The 26,325-nt window shown below is 32.4% G+C and overlaps 1 protein-coding gene across 2 annotated transcripts in view; it reads right to left on the minus strand.

Moving 5' to 3' along the window:
• Positions 1–350: 350 nt before the first annotated feature.
• The window catches only part of LOC119601479 (ras-related protein Rab-40C), a 41,915-nt gene continuing 15,940 nt past the window's right edge, over positions 351–26,325 (minus strand). For both annotated transcript variants that reach the window (XM_037952432.1, XM_037952433.1), the window contains exons 2-5: positions 24,904–25,039; positions 24,650–24,843; positions 22,910–23,132; positions 351–599 (exon numbers count right to left, since the gene is read on the minus strand). In XM_037952432.1, the coding sequence (XP_037808360.1) occupies positions 382–599; positions 22,910–23,132; positions 24,650–24,843; positions 24,904–25,039 (771 nt within the window). In that variant the 3' untranslated portion in view covers positions 351–381. The remainder of the gene's footprint in view (positions 600–22,909; positions 23,133–24,649; positions 24,844–24,903; positions 25,040–26,325) is intronic.

A 26,325-nucleotide genomic window follows, 5' to 3' on the forward strand; every position in this document is an offset into this window, starting at 1 on the left:
TAATAATAATACGAAAATGTAAAAATGTGTTCTAGGCGGGAATTCCCGGAAAATAAAATAGAAAAAGAAAAACATTAATACCAGTTGAGTCCGGCCCCAAATTTTATCCACATAAATACCCTTAAATTGTTTGCCAAAATTCAAAACTAGTATGCCATCTATCAAGTTTATACGTTTATAATACAAAAATAAAAACATCTTGTTTTGCTTGTATTTCTTTAATTTATCAATAAAAAATAATAAAAATTCATGTAAACAGAAATATGAAATTAACAACTTTAGATACTAAGTTAGTGTGTAATGCTATAAATATGTAATTAAAATAAATACTTTGTAAATATATTATAGATGTAATGCAAGTAATTTAAACGTATGAAACAATCACGTAATGCAACAGCTGTTTCGTCCACTACTCGTTGGTGTTTTACATCGGTTTTTACTTTTCGAATTATTACTTAACGTATTAAAACACTGGGAAGTAGTCAGAGCATATGATTTTAGTGTTGATTTGACAGATGGAGGCAGAGGTAAGGAATCTATTGCATATACGCTGGTACGTCTGACAATTGTACGGCAACATAATTCTTGTAAAGACAACACTGCAAAATATAAAAAAATATATATGTATTGTTATTAAAGTATGAAATACAAAAGTATAAATGAAATTTTAATAGATATTAGCGGTTTTCACTCTTGGTAGTAAAGTACCATTGTATCCATGTTAAGATGGTAGGTATATTATAAATAATACTATTTACATCAACGCAACAACAAAATATATTTATTTTAAATATACATCGCTGTACTAGAACTACCATGAAAAAAGGTCTAGTATATAAGCGTGGTAGATTTACCAACAAAATAAACAGCTGATCGGCATACCGCCAATAACTTAAAGTGAAAATTAGCAGTGTGATGGTCTAATGTAGTTTTTTCATTGGAATTTCAAATTTTGGAGACAGAACGTAAACATAATTTTTGCTAATACAACCATTCCCTCAACAAAAACTAAGAAAACAAATTAAGATGTCTCTTGGCAATTATATTTTAAGAATAGGCAAAAATGTCTCAAGCAAATAGTAACATAAAAAATGTTGTAAAAACTTAATATCCAGCAAAATCTTTGCTTACAATGATTACCATTAAGTACTTCATTAATGACTTACTTTGTAGGTAAAGTTTAAAAAAATCAAAATAAAGAAACAAACAAAAATAAAACAGTTACTTTTTCTGTTTTTTTCCTTTTTTTGTGCACACGATATCAAATGTCTATTTTTAGACAAACAGAAAATAAAATAGTATTTGTGTGTGAAAACTATTATTTGACGCACAATAAATCAACAAAGCAGTGGTGTGGTAAGAGTAGCATTCAACTGGTAGACGGAAGGTAGAGTTCAACCCCAGTCTGTGTCGACTTTTATTTTTTCATAAATATTCTATAAATAACTCTACTAAAAAACAACTTATTTCCAACCAAATAATATTGACTTACTTTTGGAACATCTCAAACAAAAATAAGTACTTTTTCTAGTAGAATTGTAAGCACTTTACTCGATGAGTACTGGTGATTTTTCTAGTGAATTTGTAAGCAAATATTTTGCTGGGTAACTGCTAAAAACTAGTTGTGTTAAGATATTTCGAAACTCTTTCATGGATTTTGTGATAATCTTTAACACTATACATTGAATTTCATTTTTGCGTAATAACAAAAAATCAGCTGTTTTACCTAGTTTACAATAAACAACAAAAGTTCGCTCACGCTTTCTATAAAAATTCGGTAAATATAATAGGGTATTAAACATACTACCAAGAGTGAAAACCGCTATTATATATGAAGTTTTAAAAGTAATTAAGATTTGTTTTTACGTTATTAATAACAATGAAATTGATTTTAGTGAATAATAATATTTATTTGTTTTTCTTTTCACGTGCATTAGAGCAAAATCACATTGATTCAACAAAACTTTTTATTAAACTAGGATTTTGTACCCGGTGTTGCCCGGGCATTTAAGTGGTTTCATAAAATTAAACTTTACTATTATCCCCTTTGGGTAAACTATAGATCAATTTATGCAAAAGATCGGAGGCTTTCAGAAATATACAAATTTCGTTAACATAAAACAACTTCCACTAAGGGTGGGCTCTCGAAATGTACATATTTCTGAGACTAAAAATCGTGGTCATAATCAGTCTTAAAGCAGAGAAGTACTAATTTTGCCCATTTTGGCCTTTGCCTTATTTTTTGTCTCCCTCTGGTCCAACCATCGCAACGTGACTTTGCTAATACATATTTCTGACGCTTTAAGAAGCTAAATTGAAAATGGTTTTTCTTAAGTATGGACAATAATTAGTAATTACGCTTAAAACTAATTTTGCCTGTTTTTCATCCATTTTTTAAAGAAACAATATAATAATACCCTCAAAACTATGTTTCTAATTTGAAAAAAGATAGTATAAAGCTACGTTCAGACCTATCAAACATTTGATGAAAAAGACGTAACCACTAATTTTGTAATTTTTTTTTTTTTTTTTGATTCTGCATGATTTTTGTAATTGCAAATATTGTCGAAACAAATAATAAAGACGTTCTGAACTGATGTCGTCAAAGATATATTATGTTTGTGCAAATAAATATATATTTTAAGGAAATCAAAATGTAGATTTTTTTAGGGGTCACGTCATTTTAGTCAAACATTTGATAGGTGTGAACGTAGCCTAAGACCTGCTTTTACCGGTTTATACAGCAAATACAGAATTCCCTTTTGTACCTGTTTTCCCCCTAAGAGTGGCATTCGAAACATACATATTTCTGAGACTATAAAAAAAAAAATAATCTAAAATATTTTGACTTCAGAACAGAAAAAGATCGGTCTTAAAGCACTTTTGTGTATGTTCCCTATGTTAAGGGCGGCTGGAAGGTACAATCTGGTTCTGTCAGTCTGAATGTTTTTGGTCGTAACAAAATCCAGGGTGCGTCTGACTCATATTGAGCGGCATCCTGGTCTGCGTCTGACTCCAGAGCGGCAGTGTCTTTTTTCACACCTATGGTAGAGGTATAAACTACCAGAGCAGGCATGTGACCACATCTAAACATGTGCCCCATGCCAGCACTGGACCGAACACGATCACCGTCTCGGAGAATCTCAACGTACAGCCATCTTCATCAAAGAAGGCCACGTCGGGACCAAAGAGAGGTGATGACCAATGCGGCATGACAAAGTCTGCTAGCACAACACCCAAGGGACTGTCTGCATCTTCCTCTTCTCGAGGTACGGCGACGGTCATCAAAGGTCCAGCAAGCAGGCCTAGTATAAAGCGGCAAAGGTCAGGTGAAACGCAGGTGTCTGAGGGTAAGCGGTTGAAACCATCAACTAGCTTAACATCAGCACCTGAGCTACAAGTAGCCATCATAGACCGTAGCACAGTGGTATAGGAAAAAAAAAGAGGGAAACTTCTAAACGGTTAATCCGATTTTAATGAAATTTGGTATGCACAAAGAGGAGGTGTTGTCGATTTTAGGTTTTGAATTTGGACCTTATAGGCAACCAGGGGCCCGGCGGGGGGTCCTCAAATTAGGACACCTCGGCTATGTTAAATTTTTAAAACGATCCTATTTCTTCATTTGAGTTCCGATTTAAAAAAAATTAGTAAAAAAAGCAGTAAATTATCTCTTATAGTTTAGGAGATATTCGCATTTGAAAATTAAAATTTTAAAATTTTTACCGTCCTTACTTTAGTTTTTTTGATAATAGCGGGTCCAAATATTCCCGATTTTCGCCATTTTTTTATTCGCTTAACAACAAGTTTATATATTAAGCAGTGAAAGAATTATGTAAAAATCATGACTGAGTCCAAAGTTATAGGCATTTTAATTTAAAAAATAAAAAAAGGCGATTTTTTGTAATTTTTTGGGAAAAAAATATCAAATTATAGTGACCTGTTTTATATGACCCAATATGTTCTTAATCATTTTGTAGCGGGTTTCGATAACCCTGCCCCTGGTATGGATATAATAGGCAAAAAACCAAAAAATCCCATTTTTGGGATTTTTTAAAACTTTTTTGAGAATTCCGGGATTTCTAATAAGAAAATTCGAAATTTTTATTTATAACTGTATAACTGTAAAATTTCATCAAAAAATATTCATAAATAAAATTTTTATTGCAATTTGAAAAAATTGTATCTTCGCAAAAACTGAATAAAAAACATTTTTGAATAGAAAAATAATAGTGCTATGTAAATTTTCTAAAAGATTTTCTTATTAGAAATCCCGGAATTCCCAAAAAAGTTTTAAAAAATCCCAAAAATGGGATTTTTTGGTTTTTTGCCTATTATATCCATACCAGGGGCGGGGTTATCGAAACCCGTTACAAAATGATTAAGAACATATTGGGTCATATAAAACAGGTCACTATAATTTGATATCGACTATGCGATTTGAGAATTTTTGCTCAAAATTGAATTTTCCATAAAAAATAGGGTTTTTTTGGATGGACCTGGTCCCCTCGGTATCAAAAATTTTTAGGTTTTGTTTCATTTATCGTACTTTATGTAAAGTCAGCTTTCCAAAAAGTATAAATTCTATATACATCTTCTTAGAAACTTTTTAGATAACTTAAAAAGAAAAAGATACTTTTTTCCCAAAAAAATTACAAAAAATCGCCTTTTTTTCATTTTTTAAATTAAAATGCCTATAACTTTGGACTCAGTCATGATTTTTACATAATTCTTTCACTGCTTGATATATAAACTTGTTGTTAAGCGAATAAAAAAAATGGCGAAAATCGGGAATATTTGGACCCGCTATTATCAAAAAAACTAAAGTAAGGACGGTAAAAATTTTAAAATTTTAATTTTCAAATGCGAATATCTCCTAAACTATAACAGATAATTTACTGCTACGACAACATTTTTTATAGTGCTCGATGAGGAGATTCTATATACGAATATATGTCCTAATTTGAGGACCCCCCGCCGGGCCCCTGGTTGGCCTATAAGGTCCAAATTCAAAACCGACAACACCTCCTCTTTGTGCATACCAAATTTCATTAAAATCGGATTAACCGTTTAGAAGTTACCGAATTATTTCCCTCTTTTTTTTTTCCTATACCACTGTGCGTAGTCATCCCGATGTGAAAATTACTACGGACAGATGGCTACTTCTGGAGGAGAAGATCTTGCGGGCACTAGTTGACGAACTCGCACGCAGTGAGGATGACTCCTTTACTGCGTTCGATGGCGCCAAATGGTCAAAGGGTGTCAAAATCATCGGATGCGGTAATGAGAAAGCCCTAGGCTTTCTCAAAAACTGCATCCGAGGAGTTGGCGAACCCTGGCCCAACGCGAAGATTGAAATCGTCCCACTGGACCAAGTACCTTTTCGTACGACGGTGAGAGTGTGGGTTCCTCCTCCTATTCTGGAGGACAAATCCATACTAACACTAATCAAGCGTCAGAATAAGGAACTTGGTACTGATGACTGGACGGTAGAACGAGGACGCACGAGGGACAATGGAGAAGGTAAGGATCTCTGGATCAAAATTGGTTCAGAATCCCTCCGACTCCTTCGTTCCTCTCAAGGCGTCATAAAGTACGGGCTCAACCAAATTCGGTTGATCTTGCCCGCAGAGAAACGCAGTGATGAGTCCAAGCGGCCTGAGGGTGGTACAGATTAATCTGCACCACTCCGAAGCAGCAACGGACGACTTGCTGCGCTTTATGGAGAAGGAAGTTATCCACGTGGCCTTAATCCAAGAACCCTGGCTTGCAGCCAGTAAAGTTCGAGGCGTCCGGTCACGAAACTATGTGCTCCTCTCTCCAATCCCTGAAGGTAAAATAAGGAGCTGTATTTTGGTCACGAAAGACATTAAAGTTTTCCTTCTATCTAATTACAGTTCTGGTGATTTAACGGTAGTTGCATTAGAGCGACAGGGGCTACCAACTCTAATTATATCATCTGCGTACCTACCGTACGACGAAGACAATCCGCCCTCACGTGCCGTACGCACACTAATAGAATGGTGTGATACAAGGGGCCATGATCTTGTCATAGGATGTGATGCTAATGCCCATCATACTCTGTGGGGGAGCTCGGATATAAATGACAGGGGTGAGTGTTTACTTCAATACCTTCTAACTACTAACCTTAGTGTTTGCAATAGGGGTAATAGACCAACGTTTTTCAATAGGATCAGGGAACAGGTCATTGATATTACTTTGGTAGGGAACACTGACTCAGTCAGAATTCTTGATTGGAGAGTATCACTCGAGTGCTCATTCTCTGATCATCACAGAATAATCTTTACGATACAGCTTACGATGGCTAGGGAAAACCCCTTTAGAAATCCTAGGAAAACCGACCGGATAAAAAACTGGACAGAAAACATGCTTAAGAGTAGGGCCATTAACTCTAATATGGGTATTGGCAAGACAAGAAAGTAGTGACAAGGGGCACACCACAAGGTGGTGTTATCTCTCCACTCCTGTGGAATCTTGTCGTGAATAAAATCCTTTTCAGACTCAGTAGGATGGGCTTCAAAGTAGTCGCATATGCTGACGACGTCGTGCTCCTTATTCAAGGGAAGTTTCATCCCACAATAAGTGAACTCATGGAATCAGCCCTCAGCGTTCTACTATCATGGGCCAAGGAAAACGGTCTGGGTGTCAACACGGCCAAAACTGAACTGGTTCTTTTCACCAGGAGGTACAAAATTCCAGAATTCAGACCTCCGCGTTTGGATGGTACCATTTTGAACACCTCAAGCGAAGCCAAATATCTTGGCGTAATCCTAGACTCTAAACTCACGTGGAAACGTAATGCTGAGAGTCGAATGAAGAAGGCATTATGTGCCTTCTGTATATGTAAGAAAACCTTTGGGAAAAGATGGGGTCTTAAACCATACATTGTGCACTGGATGTACACCGCGGTCATAAGACCTATCTTGACCTACGGAGCTCTTGTTTGGTGGAGAGCGGTGGATACCAAGACTTATCTCTCTATTCTGAACAAGGTACAAAGATTGGCATGTCTTGCAATCACTGGCTGTTTGAGTTCCACCCCTCAGGCTAGTCTAGAGACGATGCTGAACATTACTCCCCTTGATATATACATCAAATGCATTTCTGCTAAATCTGCTCTACGACTTAAACAGTCGAACGGGTTGAAGCACGACCGCATTGGTCATGGCACCATCCTACAAAAGATAGGCAGGCCTATCATGGGCAGGAAACAGATTACATTCTATCTACACTGAATTTTAATAGGTCATTCAAGACCAAAATAAAGACAAGGGATGATTGGGCCGCGAATACTGTCCTAAGGGATGACGTGATCTCAATCTACACACAGAAAAAAAAATGCACAATTTTTTTCTTAACAATCGGTTGCTTAAATTTAATTTCTATTTTTATTAATATTTTTATTTGGGTTTATAACGAATTTGTTTGATGTTCACACAGAAGGAAAATATTTTCTAACAAACACTTTATTGAAATAAATTTAACTTTCAGTAAATATTTTTACTGATTCAATAAATGTTTTTGTTTGAGTTTTATTTTTATGTCAGCATATGGAATACAACAATAAAACCAGTTTTGGAATGTACTAAAACGAATTGATATAATTCTTATTTGGTTTATAACATTTAATGTATAAGTGTTTCAGTTTTCACAGTACAAAATAATAGTTTCTAGAATTAGAAACGTTTTCTTAAAAATGTTGTAAATATATATGTAATTTTTTTACTACTTTTAGTTTTAAATATTTTTTGTAAAATTTTTGTTAAAAATTAGTATATATTTTTTAACAAAATTTTTATAGATTCAATGAAAAATTTTCTTATTATTATTGCCAAAATACAATAAATAATTTAAATGTTTCAGATAACATATTTGCTTGAATTTCAGTACAAATACTAATAACTTGTGTTATTGTTTCAGTAAAATAATTGTTTGGAAATGTTGCGATTATTTATTAATGTTTTTCGTAAATAGTATATTATTTTAATAAGAAAAATCCTGAAATTTTTTCAATAAAGAATTTACGAATTTGAGTACTTGATTTTACGAATTTTGTGATAGGTCCTATTTTAGTAAAAAAAATACTTGGCTTTATGAATTTTTTGTTTGATTTTGAATTCCATTTTTTTCTGTGCACAGATGGCTCAAAGACAGAAAGAGGCACGCGATCGGGAATCTTCTCCGATAAACTAAATCTTCTACTGTCTCTTCGACTACCTGACACCTGCACGGTCCTTCAGGCAGATATATATGCCATCTATACTGCCGCGAGAAGAATCCGGGAACTAAATCTCGAAAATTCGACTATACATATATACTTGGACAGCCTTGCATCAATCAAGACGGAACTCAGGTGGTCAAATCTCACCACTTGTAGAATATCGAGACTGCTCTGGCCCACTCTGACAACGGATAGGACTAAGACCCTCTTATCTCTTGGTAAGAACTCGATTAGGCTTCTAACTGGTATAATTACTGTGCACTGTATGATTGGACATATGTCAGAACGTATGGGCTACCCAAATCATAGCTACTGTAGAAGCTGCTTGGACGAAGAGGAAGTGGAATCGGTACAACACCTTCTATGTGACTGTCCAGCCTTACAAGAGCACAGACTACTCTATCTGGGTAGAGCTCTTTTTCATGATCTAGACTGTCTCAGAGATGCGTCACTGATAAACATGATCGGTTTTATTAAAAGCACCGGCTGGTTTACATGGAGACCGAACGAACCAAGTAGTCAACGAAATTAGGGAGGGTAACCATTCTCTCATCGCTAGAGAATGGTAATTCTAAGGGTATCACAATGGGCCATAAGGCCTCCGAGTGAACTCGCTTGCTAGCGAGCGACCCACGTAACCTAACCTAACCTAACCTACATAGACGCTTTAATAGTACCTAATTTACCTGTTTTCACTCACCCCTTTTTGTCCCATTCTACGCAAGTTTTGAAAACAATATAGCCTATAACACCCTCCATGTATAGATCTTACTATATTCCAAATTTGAATAAAATCGTTTCAGCCGTTTAAGCGTGATTGACGAACGAACAAACAAACAAACGACTTAAGGCAGGTTTCCGCATACACCGTAATCGGCACAGAAAACGAAATTTCATACATTTCCTATGAAAAAAAAAAACTTACTTTTAGACTCCTCCGACCAAAATTATTGACAAAAAACAAAAGGCCCTATCTACAAAAACATTTAAATATTAAAGGTAAAAGTCCAATTTATCCATTTTTATGTACGCCAATGTCAATTGTCATAACAAATAATACGTTTCACCATTAAACAATTTGTTTATTTGATAGAAACAAACTTTTCAATTTAAATAATTTTTTGCTTCTCCTGTAAAATTTTAAAAATGTTAGATAGGGCCGTTTGCGTATTAGGTGACGATATGTGTATTGCTAAAATATATTTTTTTGTTAAAAGTATTTTGAATTAAAATTTTGTTTGTGGCTTCCGGTAGATTAGTGGTTAGTGTTCTAGTCTAGTAGACCGGAGGTGGTGGGTTCGATTCCCACCTGAGACACTGGTTAAGGAGAGCACAACAGACCCGATAGAGTATGTACATCCTCCTTTGAAACTCGTTAACTAACTAAAAAAATTTTATTGTTATGCTATTTTAATCTTTATATATTTTTCAGTAATTTATATATTTCATTTATATCGGTTGAAAGCAAAATAATATGCTTTCATGAAAATTTACCAATATTGCATAGCTTGAGTTTAACCTTCAGTTTATGGATTAACATTATTCTTTACATGTATGTTTCCCAATATCTTGAATACATAACAGTACAAAATAAATCCTGTTTTCCAAAAATTTTATCAAAAAATTGTTTTCTCCGTAATCCTCAAAATTTAAATCGCAGGTACCGCTAATATGTGAGAGATATATGTAGACGATGCACAGTGAGACATTTGGCACTTTTAGAACGACATTAATCAAATCTTAGTGATATTGAGTTCTAATTTTAGTTACAGTTAGCAAACAATTGGCCAAACGCTCCACATAATAATCAGCACGATAAGACTGCTGCCACGCCCATTTTTACAAGTATATATTGAATAAAAATTTAATTTTTGGTCGCATATATCTCAAAACTTTTGCAATCGATTTTAAATTTTTATATATTTTTAGAAAGACAATTTTATACAGATTGCTATTTATTTATAAGAAAATGCAAAATATAAATATTTGTAGCACAGTCAAAAAGTTAATAAAACCCATTTTCCTATTTAAACACATTTTCAACGTTTAGATACTGTTTTAAACGGGTTAGTATTATCCGATTTGTCTCAAATGCTCTGCATTGCAGTTTTAGTGCATGCTCTTCTATAATTTTTAAAAACATGTTTATTAGGGTGGTTATATACCCTAATGAATATTAGGGTAGTCACTCTTAGAAATTTTTATCAAATTGTACAAATATTTGCAAATAATTGAATGCAACATTAACAAACAATTTATACTCTAATTAAAATTTAAAATAAAATATAAATTCCGCGGTTTTTACAAAGAACAAAATAAATTTATAATCTATGAATTTAAATCTGGAAATAAACAGAAAATTTTACTTTTTAAATAAAGCTATGACACCTGATTGGCTTAAGTAATTGTCTTTTAAAAACACTAATTGTGGGCTAATACATGGTGCCAAGGCCAAAATTTATGTATACCCCTAACGTGAGTTTACACTTAATTTAAAAAAAAAAAAAAAAAAACATATTAAATTCTATAGGACACTCTAATTTTTTCAATATCTCTGAAGATCGCAAAAGATCGTAGCCAATTTTCATATATATGTTTCTATAGAAAATTTCCTATGCAAGGTTATAATTAGATAACTGCGATTGGCTGCAGTCATTAGATCTATTCCATTAAAAATATAATTTTTAAATATCTTTTTATTATTAATATTATTTTTCCTTAGAGTTAAAAATAAAACCTTTAAAATTGAGCTTTTGTCTAAAAAATCATTGCAGAATAATCTTGAAGTACTAAATTATACTACACTGAAGAAACTATATAAATATCTGAAATATTTACCAAGATATACGCATTCAAAATTAATATGCCGCTTCAGGAATATTACAAGAAAATTATTTTATTTTTAAAAGTAGCAACTTTGAGCATCTATATTTCGGGTTAAAGGAACTCTGCAATATTTTTAGTTATTTTTCTATAGTATATGGAATGTTTACTGTTAACTATAATAACAAGCAAGACAATTGGAAAGCGTTTAATTTTTTATTTTTGTCGTTCTAAAAGTACCAAATGTCTCACTATGCGACGTTCAGATCCCTGCAGGAAAATGTCAACAAAATTAACTGTGACCTTATTACAATACACTGTTGGTCAGTAAAAAACGGACTATGTCTTAACCCAAAGAAATCAAAATGCTTAATTATTCACAAAAAATTCCATCAGTATTTTATCCCCTATCAAAATATTAATAAATAATCAAACAATTGAAATTGTTCTGAAGGCTAAAAATCTCGATGTCTTCTTCAACAATAATTTGACTTGGTCGACTCACATAGATTCACTTGTCACTCAAACTTACTTAAAACAAGTAAGAAGTCTAAGTTCGCCATTGTGTGTTTTTAAAAAAGATTAATTTTAAATTTCAAATTATTTAATTTTTTCCGACTCTTCCATTACTTTAGCAATAGCAAAACAAAAGAAACAACGACAAAAACGATAAACTTAATAACAAAATACACAAGCCAATGAAACCAACACAAATTCAAACAAACGTTTTTTTCTAATACATGTTGTTGTTGCTTTAAAAAAATAGGAAAAAAAAACAACCAACGTAAATGTCCTCTTTCAAATGTCATATCATTTGTTTTATAAAAATCAGGTTTAATTCTGTATTTATCGCCACAAATCACCTTATGGCTGCCCCATCGTGCATTGTTGTTATAAAAAACAACAACCACATGACAACTTCGTGCGTTTTGTGTAACATAATCTTCTGTAGAATAAAAGTACGGTATATTCGATACTTAAAACATGGCGATTAATAAACTACAAGGTTTTGATAAAAGTGTTTGGTATCATTAAAAAGAGAACTTCTCCTATATTACAAATGTGTAAAAATATAATAACCCATCGAACAATTTCAGGAGGTAATAACCAAAAGATTAAAAACATATATATGTTTTTGTGTATCAACAATTATATTTAGGAATAATTGTGTCTTTTTTCTTTATGCACATTTATATGTTCAAAATTTTGTAAAAAGAGGTGTACTTCAAAGTAAATAATTGAAAATTCATTAGAGCGGCTCTAGTTCTTTGTAGCAACATTTTGATATTGAATTTGTTAATATTCATATTGATAAATAATTTGTGTAACGAATTGTAGGAGAATTCTGGAGAATTTTTGAATTTTTGATATTTGCTTTTTAAATTGTTTAATTATAAAATTAAAAATAATAAATTATGTTTTTTTATAATTACAAATTTGATCCCGTTTTTACATAAATGTTTATAAAAGTTTACACATGTATTAGCAACAAAATATTTTATTGTAATTTGTTTAAAATTTGGACTTTTTATAACAACTTAGCGTCTTTTCTTCATGATAAACATACACTTATTAAGAAACTGAATTTAATTATTTTTTTTGTTAGACCTTTTCTCCGACTTTAACTTCCGCCTAAGGGTAGATAACAATGTCCAGAACAAACTAATGACGAGGTTGCATGGAGGGAAATGTCAGCTTTCCAGCAATATAAATGTTTCGAAAATCTCATTTTTAATTATTGAATTATCGCTAACCTTCCCCATATAGCTGCACCAATGTGCAATGTTTAGTTTGTTAGTTTTTATACCCTCCACCACAATCAGTGGTGATAGAGGGTATATATAAAATTGTCATTCCGTGTGTAACACCAAGAAATATTCATCTGAGACCCATATGAAATTCTGAGGCCGTCTGTCCGTCCGTCTGTCTGTATAAAACATTCTCACGTTAACACGAAGCAACAAAAATTAACGAAATTCACCCAAAATATTTATTATTGTCCTAGGTAGTCCTGGTATTGAAAATGAGCAAAATAGGTTAACACCGGGAAAAGTTATGAATCAAAATTTGAAACAACCTCGAAAAAATAAGCATTTTTTACAAATTCTGATGTAATTTTCTCAAAAACTATGCAAGATAATTCCATGAAAATTACCACACATTCGTTTCTATACAAGAGCTTGACTCCTGCTGAAAATTGCCAGAATCGGTCCACAATTTCATATACCTCCCATACAAAAGTACATATTCCCGGAAAATGGGTTTTTTGTTATTAACTTCCGTCACAATATCGAAATCTTTACAAAATTTTACAAATTAAAATCTTATGTCAATAGCATTCATTCAGAGAAAAAATTTTCTGGATCGGTCCATAATTGGACATAGCTCCCATACAAGGTCCCCTCCCGAAAATAACTTAAACGCAAATAATTCATTACTAAATTAAGATATCCGTATAAAATTTGGTACAAGTGAAATTTTTTTTCCATCGGTTCATAATTGGTCATAGCTCCCATACAAGGTCCCCTCCCGAAAATCACTTAAACGCACATAACTCATTACAAAATGAAGATATCAATATAAAATTTGGTACAAGTATTGCTCTCGCATACAGAAATATTACTATTAAATTTTTTCCGATCGGTCCATAATTGGTCATAGCTCCCATACAAGGTCCCCTTCCGAAAATCACTTAAACGCACATAACTCATTACAAAATTAAGATATCCACATAAAATTTGGTACAAGTGTTGCTCATATGCACGAAAATATTACTGTGAAATTTTTTTCCTATCGGTCCATAATTGATCATAGCTCCCATACAATGTCCCTTTCAGAAAAACACTTAAAGGCACATAACTCATTACCAAATAGTGATACCCATAAAAAATTTGGCATAAATATTATTTTTGTATACAGATATGTTATTTGAACATTTTTTCATGATCGGTCCAACTTTGGTTATAGCTCCCATACAAGGTTCCCTCCCAAAAATCACTTAAACGCACATAACTCATTACAAAATATTGATATCCATACATTTAGCAAAAATATTGCTCTTATATACATAAATTAAACTATAGAATTGTTTTACGATCGGTCTATAATTGGTCATATCTCCAATACTAGGTCCTGAAAATCCTTAATTCACACACATGCATACTTGCAATTTACTAATTATCGCTAAGCGCTATAAAAATATAAAGAAAATGGCGTTTGTAATGTTCAATAAATCATGGAATTGTAATAGATTTAAGCTGTTTAAATCTTGGGATTTTTTCTATTTAAGACATGAGAAAACTTATTTCTACAAATATTTGATCAATTAGAAAAGTATTAATATAAAAGTAGCTGGTGGAGGGTATTTAAGATTCGGCTCAGCCGAATATAGCACTCTAACTTGTTTTGATTTGTTTTCTATGTCAAGTTTAAAATTTGCGGAAGGGTTTTTATTTTTCGGTTTTTTTCATTTGACACAGTGAACCAGTACCAACAAAAAACATATATGAGTATATATACATATGAGTGGCATTGTCAAAAAAAAAAAAAAACAAGTAAGAGTGTTATATTCGGCTATGCCCAATCTTATATACCCACCATCAAACCTCGTTTTACTCGAACGAAACTTACTTATGTCGAATTTCATCTATATACTCGTATATTTAGGCCAGTTATAAGCGTTAAAGTAATTTTCTGAAGGGGATCTTATATAGGGGGGTAGGGTCAATTATGGGTCGATCCTCATAAAATTTGGTAGACAGAATTTGGTTCGTATTAAATTTACTTGTGTCGAATTTCATCGCTACACTCGTATTTTTAAACCATTAATGAGCGTTGCAGTCATTTTCTGAAGGAGACCTTATATGGGGGGTAGGGTCAATCATGGACCGATCCTCATAAAATTTTTTAGATAGATTTTGACTCGTATGAAACTTACTTATGTCAAATTTCATCTATATACTAGTATTTTTAAGCCAGTAATGAGCGTTAAAGTCATTTTCTGAAGGGGACCTTATATGGGGGGTAGGGTCAATTATGGACCGATGCTCATCCTGATTTTGGATCATAAGAAACTTACTTATGTCGAATTTCATCGCTATATTCGTATTTTTAAACAAGTTATGGCTGTTAAAGCTGCTTTTCGAGGGGCCACTTGTATGGGGGCTATCCGAAAACGTGGACCGATATTGCCCATTTCCAATACCAAACAAACCTTACCTATAAGAAATATTTATGTGAAATTTCAACCCTCTAGCTCTTTCCATTCGGACTCTATCGTGCTTTCAACAGACAGACAGACGGACGGACAGACAGACATGGCTAGATCGTCTTAGAATTTAATGAGGACCCAGAATATATATACTTTTGTGGGTCTATGATCAATATTTCGATGTGTTACAAACGGAATGACAAAATCAATATACCCCCCATCTTTTTTGATGGTGGGTATAAAATAAATTAAATAATAGTTTCGGTCCATACTAATGTAAATAAATATAACTCAAAATGTCTAAATTATGATATCGTTTTCAAAAAAGTTTTGAAACCGAATGAAATGCAAAATTATAAACATATCACTATTATTAATATATTAACCATTTACTAAACATTTCTAATTGATCAGACCACTAAATATAAATATATAATTAACGATCGAGCAGATTGGCCATTTCTCCCACTGTGCGTTGGTGGAAAAATGCAATATGTGAATTGTTTGAAGTCGTGGTAGTCTGCTTTTTTTGGTTGATTGAATTTCGGCGTCAAGAGACTATGAAGTCGTTAGGTCGATACAAGTAAACGATTGTGGTTAAGTGGTTTGATGTTAGAGAAACTACTGCACTCTAGGTTGCGTAGTTAATCAGGTCAGGAGCAATTACCCAAAATCCGTTTGGGGCCCTCATCATTCAAGGTGCACTAGATAGATTAGTGTTCCACGCTACTCTCTGGTCTTCACCTAGTTTAGAGTGCCAGAGCAGATCACTGTCTGTAGGGTTCTGATTGATTTACAACAATGTTTGTCGTTGTTATTGATGATGTTGTATAATCAGCGGTTGTTGCGATTGTGTAGGGGTGCGTGGTGAATTTCCCTGTTTGACAGTATAATATGATGAAAATGTGGTATGTATGTATATGAATTCAAGTATTGTTCTCCACATAATATTTAATTACATAAACTAAAAAATATTTGTTATGATAATCATCCAGCAAAAACTAGGCAATTACTTTCCTAAAAGCATACTTTGCAATGACTACTACATATCGCCTCGATTACATATAAGTAGTCTATTAAAGTCTTACTAATAATGTGTTATGTAAATACTTTCTAATTCATTAGTCATCTTGCCAGTGAAGATATGGATGCTGTATACGTTTTTTAATGCGATTTACAATGACTACTTTTTCTAATTACTTGTAATCGTTTGTAGTAAGTACTTGCCTCCAATGACATCACCGTGTTAAAATAATGACTTAAAATGTAAGTAAATTTTATCATTTTAACCCCTTACATGGTAATAAAAGTTTTTACTGGACATATATCAGATCTTTCAGCAGAGATTGACAAAATAGACACACCATATTATATGTATACTAGAGTGTCCCGTGTTTTTGTGGGAATACATCCCAAACGATGCGTATTAATGTTCTGAATACGAGGAAAATAAAAAATATTTTCTTTGAAAAGAGCGTAAATTCCCTACCAGAGATGGAAATTCGTGATCTCATAATATGTTAAAAAATTTTTTCGAAATGGGTCCCAAAAATTCCGTTATTTTGAGCTTATCGCGCGATTTTTGTTAGAGTATTCCTTTTTCAAAATACTACTTTTAGTGCATTATAAGGTGCATATTAGATTAGGTTCAATGCCAAACAATTTTTAAATATTTTTCTGTATAAGCAAAAATTAAAACAATTTTGACACCTATTTCAAACCCACTAAAAATCATTTTGTGGAGCAAAAATACTCTAAAACAGTTTACAATTATTTGTCACGCAATACGATTAAAATTACGGAATTTTTGAGCACCATTTCGAAAATATTGTAGATTTTTTAAAATTTTGTACCCTGCATAGCCGGATTACTTTCACAGTGAATTTGAATAAATCTAATAAGGAACCCTTTAGGGATCATAGGAAAACCGACTGGTTAAAATTGGGATGTATCCGAAGTACTGTGTGAGGGGCGTGCAGTCTTTACTGATGGATCCATGATGGATTCTGGTACAGGTGCCGGGGTTTATTTGGTAGATGACAACATAAAAGTGTCTCACAGACTTCCGGACGAATGTAGCATCTTTCAGGCGGAGATCCTGGCAATATGGAAATCTGTGGTCATTATTCAGACACGCATTACTAGGGGTTCGGAAGTAACGATTTATGTTGATAGTCAGGCAGCTCTTAAAGCTTTGCAGCGTAAAACATTACATTCAAGCTTGGTAAATAGCTGTATAAGGGACCTGCAAGAGTTAGTCTTTACTGATGGATCCATGATGGATTCTGGTACAGGCGCCGGGGTTTATTTGGTAGATGACAACATATAAGTGTCACAGACTTCCGGACGAATGTAGCATCTTTCAGGCGGAGATCTTGGCAATATGGAAATCCGTGGACATTATTCAGACACGCATTACTAGAGCTTCGGAAGTAACGATTTATGTTGATAGTCAGGCAGCTCTTAAAGCTTTGCAGTGTAAAACATTACATTCTACCTTGGTAAATAACTGCAAAAGGGACCTGAAAGAGTTAATCAGGTTATACACGGAAAGGCTGTGTTGGGTACCGGGACACTGTGATAATGAGATTGCGAATGAATTGGCCAGACAGAGCTCGATATAGGGTCGGTTCGGGAAAATCCCCCATTTGTTATTACTATTGGCTAATCTCCGAATATTTCAAAAACTCCACCAACCGATCCTGGCACAGTAGGCTGGATTGTAGGATTTCTAGGACACTATGGCCGAAGTTAAATCCAAAAGCAACCAGAGTGCTATTATTTAGTAGGCGTAATAACCGGACACCGCGCAATTGGAGCCTTTGGGGGTAATAGGGTCGGTAACACACGGGATTTTTGCAGGTTGTGTGAGGACGAAGAGGAACTGGAGACAGTAAGCAATATTCTATGCCACTGTCCCAGAATACAGAGTCTGAGACTGAAATGGGTAGGCAAAAGATTCCACGATGAACTTGGAGATTTAGCAGGGTGCAACTTAGGCGACATTCTGGGCTTCATCGGGGGAATATTTTGGTTATTCAGATAACGGACAATTAGTGATTTCTGTTCCATGACCACTTTCTTCCTTTGTTCTTTTTGAAGGGGAATTCTCTCTTTTCACATATTTCTCTTTTCTTCTGTCTTCTTTTTATTTTTCCTTGTTCTTTATTAAAGGGAATCACAATGGACCTTTGGGTCTCCAAGTGGATGTATGCCTTTGGTATACAACCCTTTTAAACTAAACTAATTACTAATTTCAACAAATATTAAATACAGTGGCACCTCGATTTTCCACAATGATCGGGACCGAGAGCATTCTGTATAATCGATTTCTCGGTTAATTGGATACCAATTTTGGGTATCTTTTTAATACATATTTTTATTAATTAATAAATGAATATGTACAATGTGCATAAGATTTTTCTCCTTCGGTCGTGGCTATGTGCTTCGATATAACAGCATCAAATACTGGGAGACTTAATGGAGCGTGCAAACTCCTGGAGCAGATGTTAGGTCGAGAGCTTGCCGACACCACGTTTTAGAAGTCTTGTTGAGAGGGGTTTTTGACTGCAAGTTTGGAAACAAATAGGGACCTCAATCAGATATATTCAAGAGGCTTCAACAAAAATTGTCGGTGATTAATAAATCCAAGTTCGATGTAGGCGAAAATGTTTTGGAACTACTGCCCAAAGAAGAAGTATAGAATATCAAAGAACTGCAAAGGAAACTAATGTAATGCCAGCCAAGAGATGGCTACAAGGAGCTGTTACAGTTGGCATTGATATATCTTGGCCATCTTGACGGAAAAGATGTGCGCTTCAGGTCTCCAGGTCCAGTACACCATGCCCGGTGGATAGCAAAACCTATTTGCTGTCTAAAAATACAACTCTTCCTTCACCAGTTTAAGCTGACTTACCAAGAACAAAAGGCCCTAGAAACACTTTGCTTTCATCGTCTGAGACTACTGTAAAGCCAGGTATAACGCCCCCAGAGCGTGTTTAACAACAAAACAAGACTAAAACACCGTAAAGAGCCGAATGGCAACAAAAATCTTAACAAATCAAGCAGAAGAAAATGAGAAGTGCTTCAGAAATATGCGACCCAAACTAAAAAACAATTGCGGAAATTCTTAGAAAAAGGTCTCCCAGCCCTAATTACAAATGAGACTTACCTGTTGTTCAAGAGATTTAAATTTACACCGAATTTCTGGATAAAGATCCTCTAACTTGGACGCAAAATATCAACTACAAAGAGGGGCAAAGGATGGTAAACAACTTGAAAGTTGTGAACGACATGGTAGAGCGAGGAGTCAAGCTTGCTCTTAACAGATTACAATCAATTATTACAACAACGAGCAACAAAAACCATATTATGTCAGTCACTTGAATGAATTTAAATAAGAATAAAATAAAGACATTTATTATACTTGATTTTTTAAATACATAATTGTTTTCATTCCAAAAGTTTATAATATAAAGGAAAATGGGTTTTTTCACAATAGGTTCCATCTTCGCTCTTACGAACATTGGCTTCATTATCTCGAATTCAGTACTACATACGCAGTACTGCATATAAAATATTATAAATAGTATCGGCTTCAATTTGATGTATTACACTGACAAATATGTTAAACCGTTCTAGAGAACTGCCAAAAAATCGAGATTTTCAAAACTTTGAGGCCCCAGTGGCTCGTGTTAACATCTTTCAATCGTGCTCAAACTTGGCCATCTTTAAATTTAACAAAATGAAACATTTTAAGGGGCTGCCTTCTAAAGAAATCCGACATCGATTTTTTAAAACTACCGTAATACACACCCTGAATTTGTGTCTAATTTTGAGTGGAATATTTTAGCATTTTCCTTCACCCTTAATCCATACCATTCACAAATATGCATATTTTTGTAAGAGAATTTTTACATTTTGTCTCCAATATTTATTTGTACCACTGAAACAGATGAAGACCAATAAAAATAAAATTCCAATAAAAAAATTCTTTAGATTTTTAGAACAAGTGAAATACAATTATGAGATGTTTAATCAATATCATTAAAGAATATAAAATAGAGTAATTGATGAAATGACCCAAAGAATTATTAGAAAAAAATGCACTAAGTGGTCTTATAAAATCTTTAACTACCAAAGGGGAGAGGCTTGTATCCAAGGAAACCCATTAAAATCCTCATTTATCTTCTCCAAAGTCCATATACGAAGTAGGAAGAACACTATGTTTAAATTTAGACCTCTAAACAGACCTTAGGTTGCTTTGAACTAATATAAAGTGAACTGTCGTGTGGTACAGGAAAAATACTTAATTTAGATATTTACAAACAGAGGCGGTTATCATCACTACTATACCTACCTACCTACTGTATTTTATTCATAAAATAAAAGATTTTAGCATGTAATAGTTCTATAGTGGCATACGGTGATGTCCCCATACTTAGAGTGGCTAGGATGCTACTTAGTGTTAGCTTTATTGAATAAGAATAAATATTATACAATTCTAAATAAAATTCACACAGTACTCCCCAAATAGGTGGGGTTTCCGTAATGTAGTTTTTGTTTATCAATACAAAATGACCAACGACCCAGATTATTTTGTTAGTTTTATACCCCACTAAACATTTTTTCTTGTTCCAATTCCATTGACTTTTTGGTATATCATGTATCCAATTCAAAATGACTTATTATTTTAGAAATAAAATCAAAGAAACAATAGATTTCACGTTAAGTCAAATATTAGAAAATTCTTATAGGTATATAGGATAATAAAATCGGTTAATAAATGTCGAAATTTAGTCGTACCGCTACTAAAATATCTAAAAATTGTTATTTTAATATATAGGATTAATATAAATGTTAAATTTTATAAAATAATACAGCAATATTAAAAAAATTTACAAAAAAACTAAAAAAGCAAAATACTTTATTGACCTAACAAATTAACAATACTTTCACATTTTATCAAAAATCTCGTTAATTAATATTACGATTTTTATTATTTTGGTAGAAAATTAAAATATAAGATATTCTTTAAAAAATACAACAAACAAATTGCTTAACTTTGCTAAAAATAATTGTTCAGACAAAGTTTTTTCTTAAAATTTATAAAATTTCACTGTATGTATAAACTTTATGGGGTCGAAAAATTATATTGTGGAAATTACAAACGGAATGACAAACATTCTCACCTAGGTTATAACAAGCATAAATTTGGTGCCAAACAATAATTAAGTACCGTTAACGGTTTACAACATAGATGTTGGAATACGGTTTTTAACGTTGTTAAAAATCGTATTATTCATTTAAAAGAAACAATTAACAAAATGCAGCTCGCAATAAAACTCCATTAAACAATGACACTTTCCGATGGTGCAATGATGAGGTGAAAGATACTTTCGACTTTCTCTGGCCATGCGTTGCATTATCATATTACCGATTTAAATATTTTGAGTCTTATTTCTTTAAGAGTCTTAAAGAGCAAAGAGAATTAGTCCGATGAAGACAATAAAATACATAAAACTTACAAAGTTATATTAAAGCAGGTAGAGATCATTACTATTTTAGAAGATATTGAACTGAAGAACGTAACTTTGAGGACTTACTATGGATCAGCAAATTAGACTTTTATACTCACACAACTTTTGTGGTTCTCGGTAAACCTAACTTACATATATTTTTAGTATACATGTATGTATTATTAAATGTGTATGAACATGGATATTAATCTAACTACATTGCCTGTGTTCTGTAACTTTCGAATCGACAAAAAAATCGAAAAATTTATAATCGTCTTGTTTAAAACAGGGTGAACACACGTAATTCAAATATATGTTGGTTAAGTGTAACGTGTTCAGTTTAAAAATTTTTTGAATCACGCAACTAAAAAGTGGAAGACTCTAATATTTCAATGTTTTTTTCTCGACTCGAAAGTTACAGAACACGGGCACATAATATAAAAATGACGTAACTAACATTTTTTTATAAAAAATTTTTGATTTGTAAAATAATGACTCTTCTTTCATTTTTCACATCGGATTTTAATAAGATTTTTCACCATACAAAAATGGAAATACGTCTTTTAATAATAAGATGGAGATATACAATGGGAAATTTCGTGTCAAGTGGCCCAACTTTTAAAATCGATGTCTTCCGATTTGGATGAAATTTGCACCAAGTTGGGTACAGATACAAAATTTCTATTGCTGAAGAACTGCCGGACTTAGTGGGGGTCAAAATTGGACATTTTGGTCATACAGGGTTTTATTCAAATGAGTGTAACTTTTCACCTATTGGTCCATTGGAGTTCAGATAGCCATTTCTTCATTGTTTCCAAAAAAAAATGTTTTTTTCAAATTTTTTTTTTTTTCAAAAAACTGCCTTTTTTGATCAGATGAAAGCTTATAGAATTTCCTTTATGGGCTTTTTAGTCCCATGATGTGATGCGACTGGGATATCATTCAAAAAAAATAATTTTTTAGCTAAAGAATTAGATTTTTTTCAATATTTGGCACTTAAGTTTCGACTATTTTTTCAAAATGTTTTTTTTTTTTTTTTTTTGCTCAAAGAAAGCTTAAACCATTTCCGTGAAGAGCTTTGTAGTTACTTACAGAAATTGCTTACTCCTAATTACTTACCCTTATTATTCCTCCATATCCTCTCCATTCCGTTTCTATGGAGAGCCATTCGTGCCAATTCACAAAATGATTCCCTTATATTAAAATCGCAAAGAGGAGATATTTCGAAGCAAGACATATTATTTCGAGATGCATAAAGTTCTGCTTGTTTCGCTGCAACCTGCCTTTTGAATGCCAAATGAAGTCTATTTCCTACAAGAACTTTTGGAATACCAGGAGCATGCTACAAAAAAAATATATAAAACAAATAAATTTTAAATTAGCGTATTTTGCTTAAATAATTGTTATTAGTTGTGTTTAAAAAGTGAAATCAAATTGCTTAATACAAAATTGTTATAAATAGTTTGTGTCCAAGCTATACAATAATTAAAATGATGTCAAATAATTAATATTAAATAATATTAAGCATAAATAATATTAAGTAACCCAACACAGCAAAAAGTTACGTGTCTTTGGAGATCATGTGTTTATGCAAGAATTCCGAATAATCGAACCAATGCAAATTCGATGATTCGAAAACGATGTTTCATTGGTTCAAGCTATTTGTTTTGTATGTATTTTTGGAAGATATTTTAAATATTTTTAAGGAAAATATTATAATAAATATTGGAAAATATATAAAATAATATTATTAATCAAAAATATTTCTAATAACACATAAATTTCCTTTGATTAAATTAACAATCTGAATTAATTTTTGAAGTTTTAAAGGAATTTTTTAACTGCGGAATAGGTTGAATTTAGGAAGGCGTTTAGAATGAGTTGCATTAGCACCCAGCAAAAAATAATTGATGTCATACTTTACAAACGACATCTTAATCACATCTAAAAATGCGATTGCATACTTTTCGCTTTTATAAACCAAACATATACTTACAAATTAAAACACAGTTAAAAATGAGTAAAGAGATGTAGAAAAGTCACTACAAACAACATATTCGAAGTACTTCAAATTTTGATGAAAAACCAATGAAATTTACATAAGCGTTTCATTGAAAGAATATGGTTTATTTTTGACATACAAATATCGGATTTTTACAGCTTCTAAAGATAAGATTAGATGTAGTTCAAAGTTGTCAAAAATGAACAACATCCCTCCAATGACACGCTAATGTAAAATTCATAGGTTTTTCACCTGAATTTGAAGCACTTCGGGTTACTACTTAGTTGTGATGAAAATTCTACATCTTTTTCCACACTTTTTTTGCTGGGCACTGTTATTAAAGAAGTCATGAAACATGCATTCACTTTGCACTACTGCAACATTTTTTTGCTGGGAAGTGCTTCAAATTCGTGTGAAAAACCTATGAATTTTACATTAGCGTGTCATTGGAGGGATGTTGTTCATTTTGGACAACTTTGAACTACAAATAATCTTATTTTTAAAAGCAGAAAAAAAACAATATTTGGATGTCAAAAATAAAACGCATTCTTTCAATGACATGTTTATGTAAATTTCATAGGTTTTTCACCAAAATTTGATGTACTTCGAATATGTTTTCTACATCTCTTTCCTAACTTTTAACTAGATTTTATTTGTAAAGAAATATTTCGTTTATAAAAGCAAAAAATATATAACCGCATTTTTAGATGTGATTAATATGTCGTTTGTAAAGTATGACATCAATTACTTTTTGCTGAGAAGTATTAAAAAATTTTCGCCAAATTAGTTATATCCCTAATGTACATATATTAAAATAATAGTAACATATCTATTTGTATATTCATTATAGTATTTACCTCTTCTACTTCCTTCAGCCATCTATCAATTCCATCAAAACTCCACTTGTTAGTTATGTCGTAAACTAATATTATTCCTTGTGCGCCTCTGGAGTAAGACCGAATTATAGTACAAAATCGCCCCTGGCCAGATGTATCCCATAACTGAAGTTTTACTCTTTTTCCTTCCAGAAGAATTGTTGTTGTTTTGTATGCTAATATAAATATATATTATATGGAAATAGAATTCAAGCAGTTTTAATATTAAATAATACCATTTCCACTGCAAAACGGGCTCTCTGATGATGCATCTTCCAATCCCGACAAAATTTCATGTTTTCCAACATCACTATCTCCTACTAATAATACTTTAAGCAAGTAATCATAGTCTTTCGTCATATTATTCATAGACTATAAAATTTAAGAATATGATTATCAGAATTATAATTATTTAAAAAATATTACATTTAATACAAATTTTGCAAATAACAAACAAATATGATATGATATAAAATTTTACCTAAATAAAAAAATTGATTACAAATCACGATTTTTAAATCTAAGCTTTAATCTAAGCTCTTAAACAAATACGTCAATATTTAACTTTAAAGAACTACAACAGCAAAAGTTTTCCAACTTAAACTTATATAATCATATAGACAGTAGCCATTCAACAGATCCTTATCCTTAACCTTAAAGCCATGTTCATGACATCTTAAAAAAAAGTATATTAAACTTATTCTAAATGCCTTCCGCATTTAACGAAGTTTATTGGATCTTCTAAAATTGGTTCCGAGATTTAAATCAAATAATTAGTCATATAGGCGTTAAAAATATTAATATTTGAAAATATCAGTGCAATGAATAAAATAATACACTACAGCTCGAAAACAACTCTCTCTATAGAAATTATAATATATACCATCAAAACACGTACGGCACACAATAAGTGAGCTATTCGTAAAAAACAGATTTGTATGGCCTTAGACCGCCAATACATACGTGCCAATTTACTTTCAGCAATCTAAAATTCAGCAGCAAAACTCTTACTTTCCCGGGCTATGAACTTTGTGTACAATTAGCAATAATCACAGAGAACTGCATAACGTTAAAATTTCAAAAAAGCACCAAATTAAAGAAAAAACAAGTATATCTCGTAAAACAGCACTAAGAAAATTATTTTCCAAACTAGAAATTATAATTTGTTCTAAATTCAGTAGATATAGAACCAGTTCCGATTAAAAGTGTAAGGAATAAAAAACTAGCAAATATTTTTATACCATGATACAACCATGCTTTTAAACCGAAAAATAAAATTTTAAGTGATCAATACTCGAAAATTTATTTCTAGAAGTGTCTTGAAAGATCTTAAATTATTTTGTTCAATAATACCGTCGATTTTTTGGTAAATTTTGGTAACTGTTTGCGCGCAGTAAACTACCACGATAACCAACCAACACTCCGTGGTGGGAAAAACATCAGTACAACATCGTTTTTGGAAATTTTTATTTTACGGATGATATTTTGAGAAAACAAAATTTCATTTTTCTTTGATCGGATTTATGGTTTACGAGTAATATTAATTTAACAATAGTAATTTTTTTATGTAAAGGCCTTACCGAAAAAATATGAATTTATTCTAAATTTAGTAGATCTAGAACCCGTGGAAACAGATAAATCGAAATGCAAACCTTAGA

The sequence above is a fragment of the Lucilia sericata genome, unplaced genomic scaffold, assembly GCF_015586225.1.
Source record: "Lucilia sericata isolate MDLA Ls3-8-SP2 unplaced genomic scaffold, ASM1558622v1 Contig000168F_arrow, whole genome shotgun sequence".
In the NCBI taxonomy this organism is placed as follows: Eukaryota; Metazoa; Arthropoda; class Insecta; order Diptera; family Calliphoridae; genus Lucilia; species Lucilia sericata.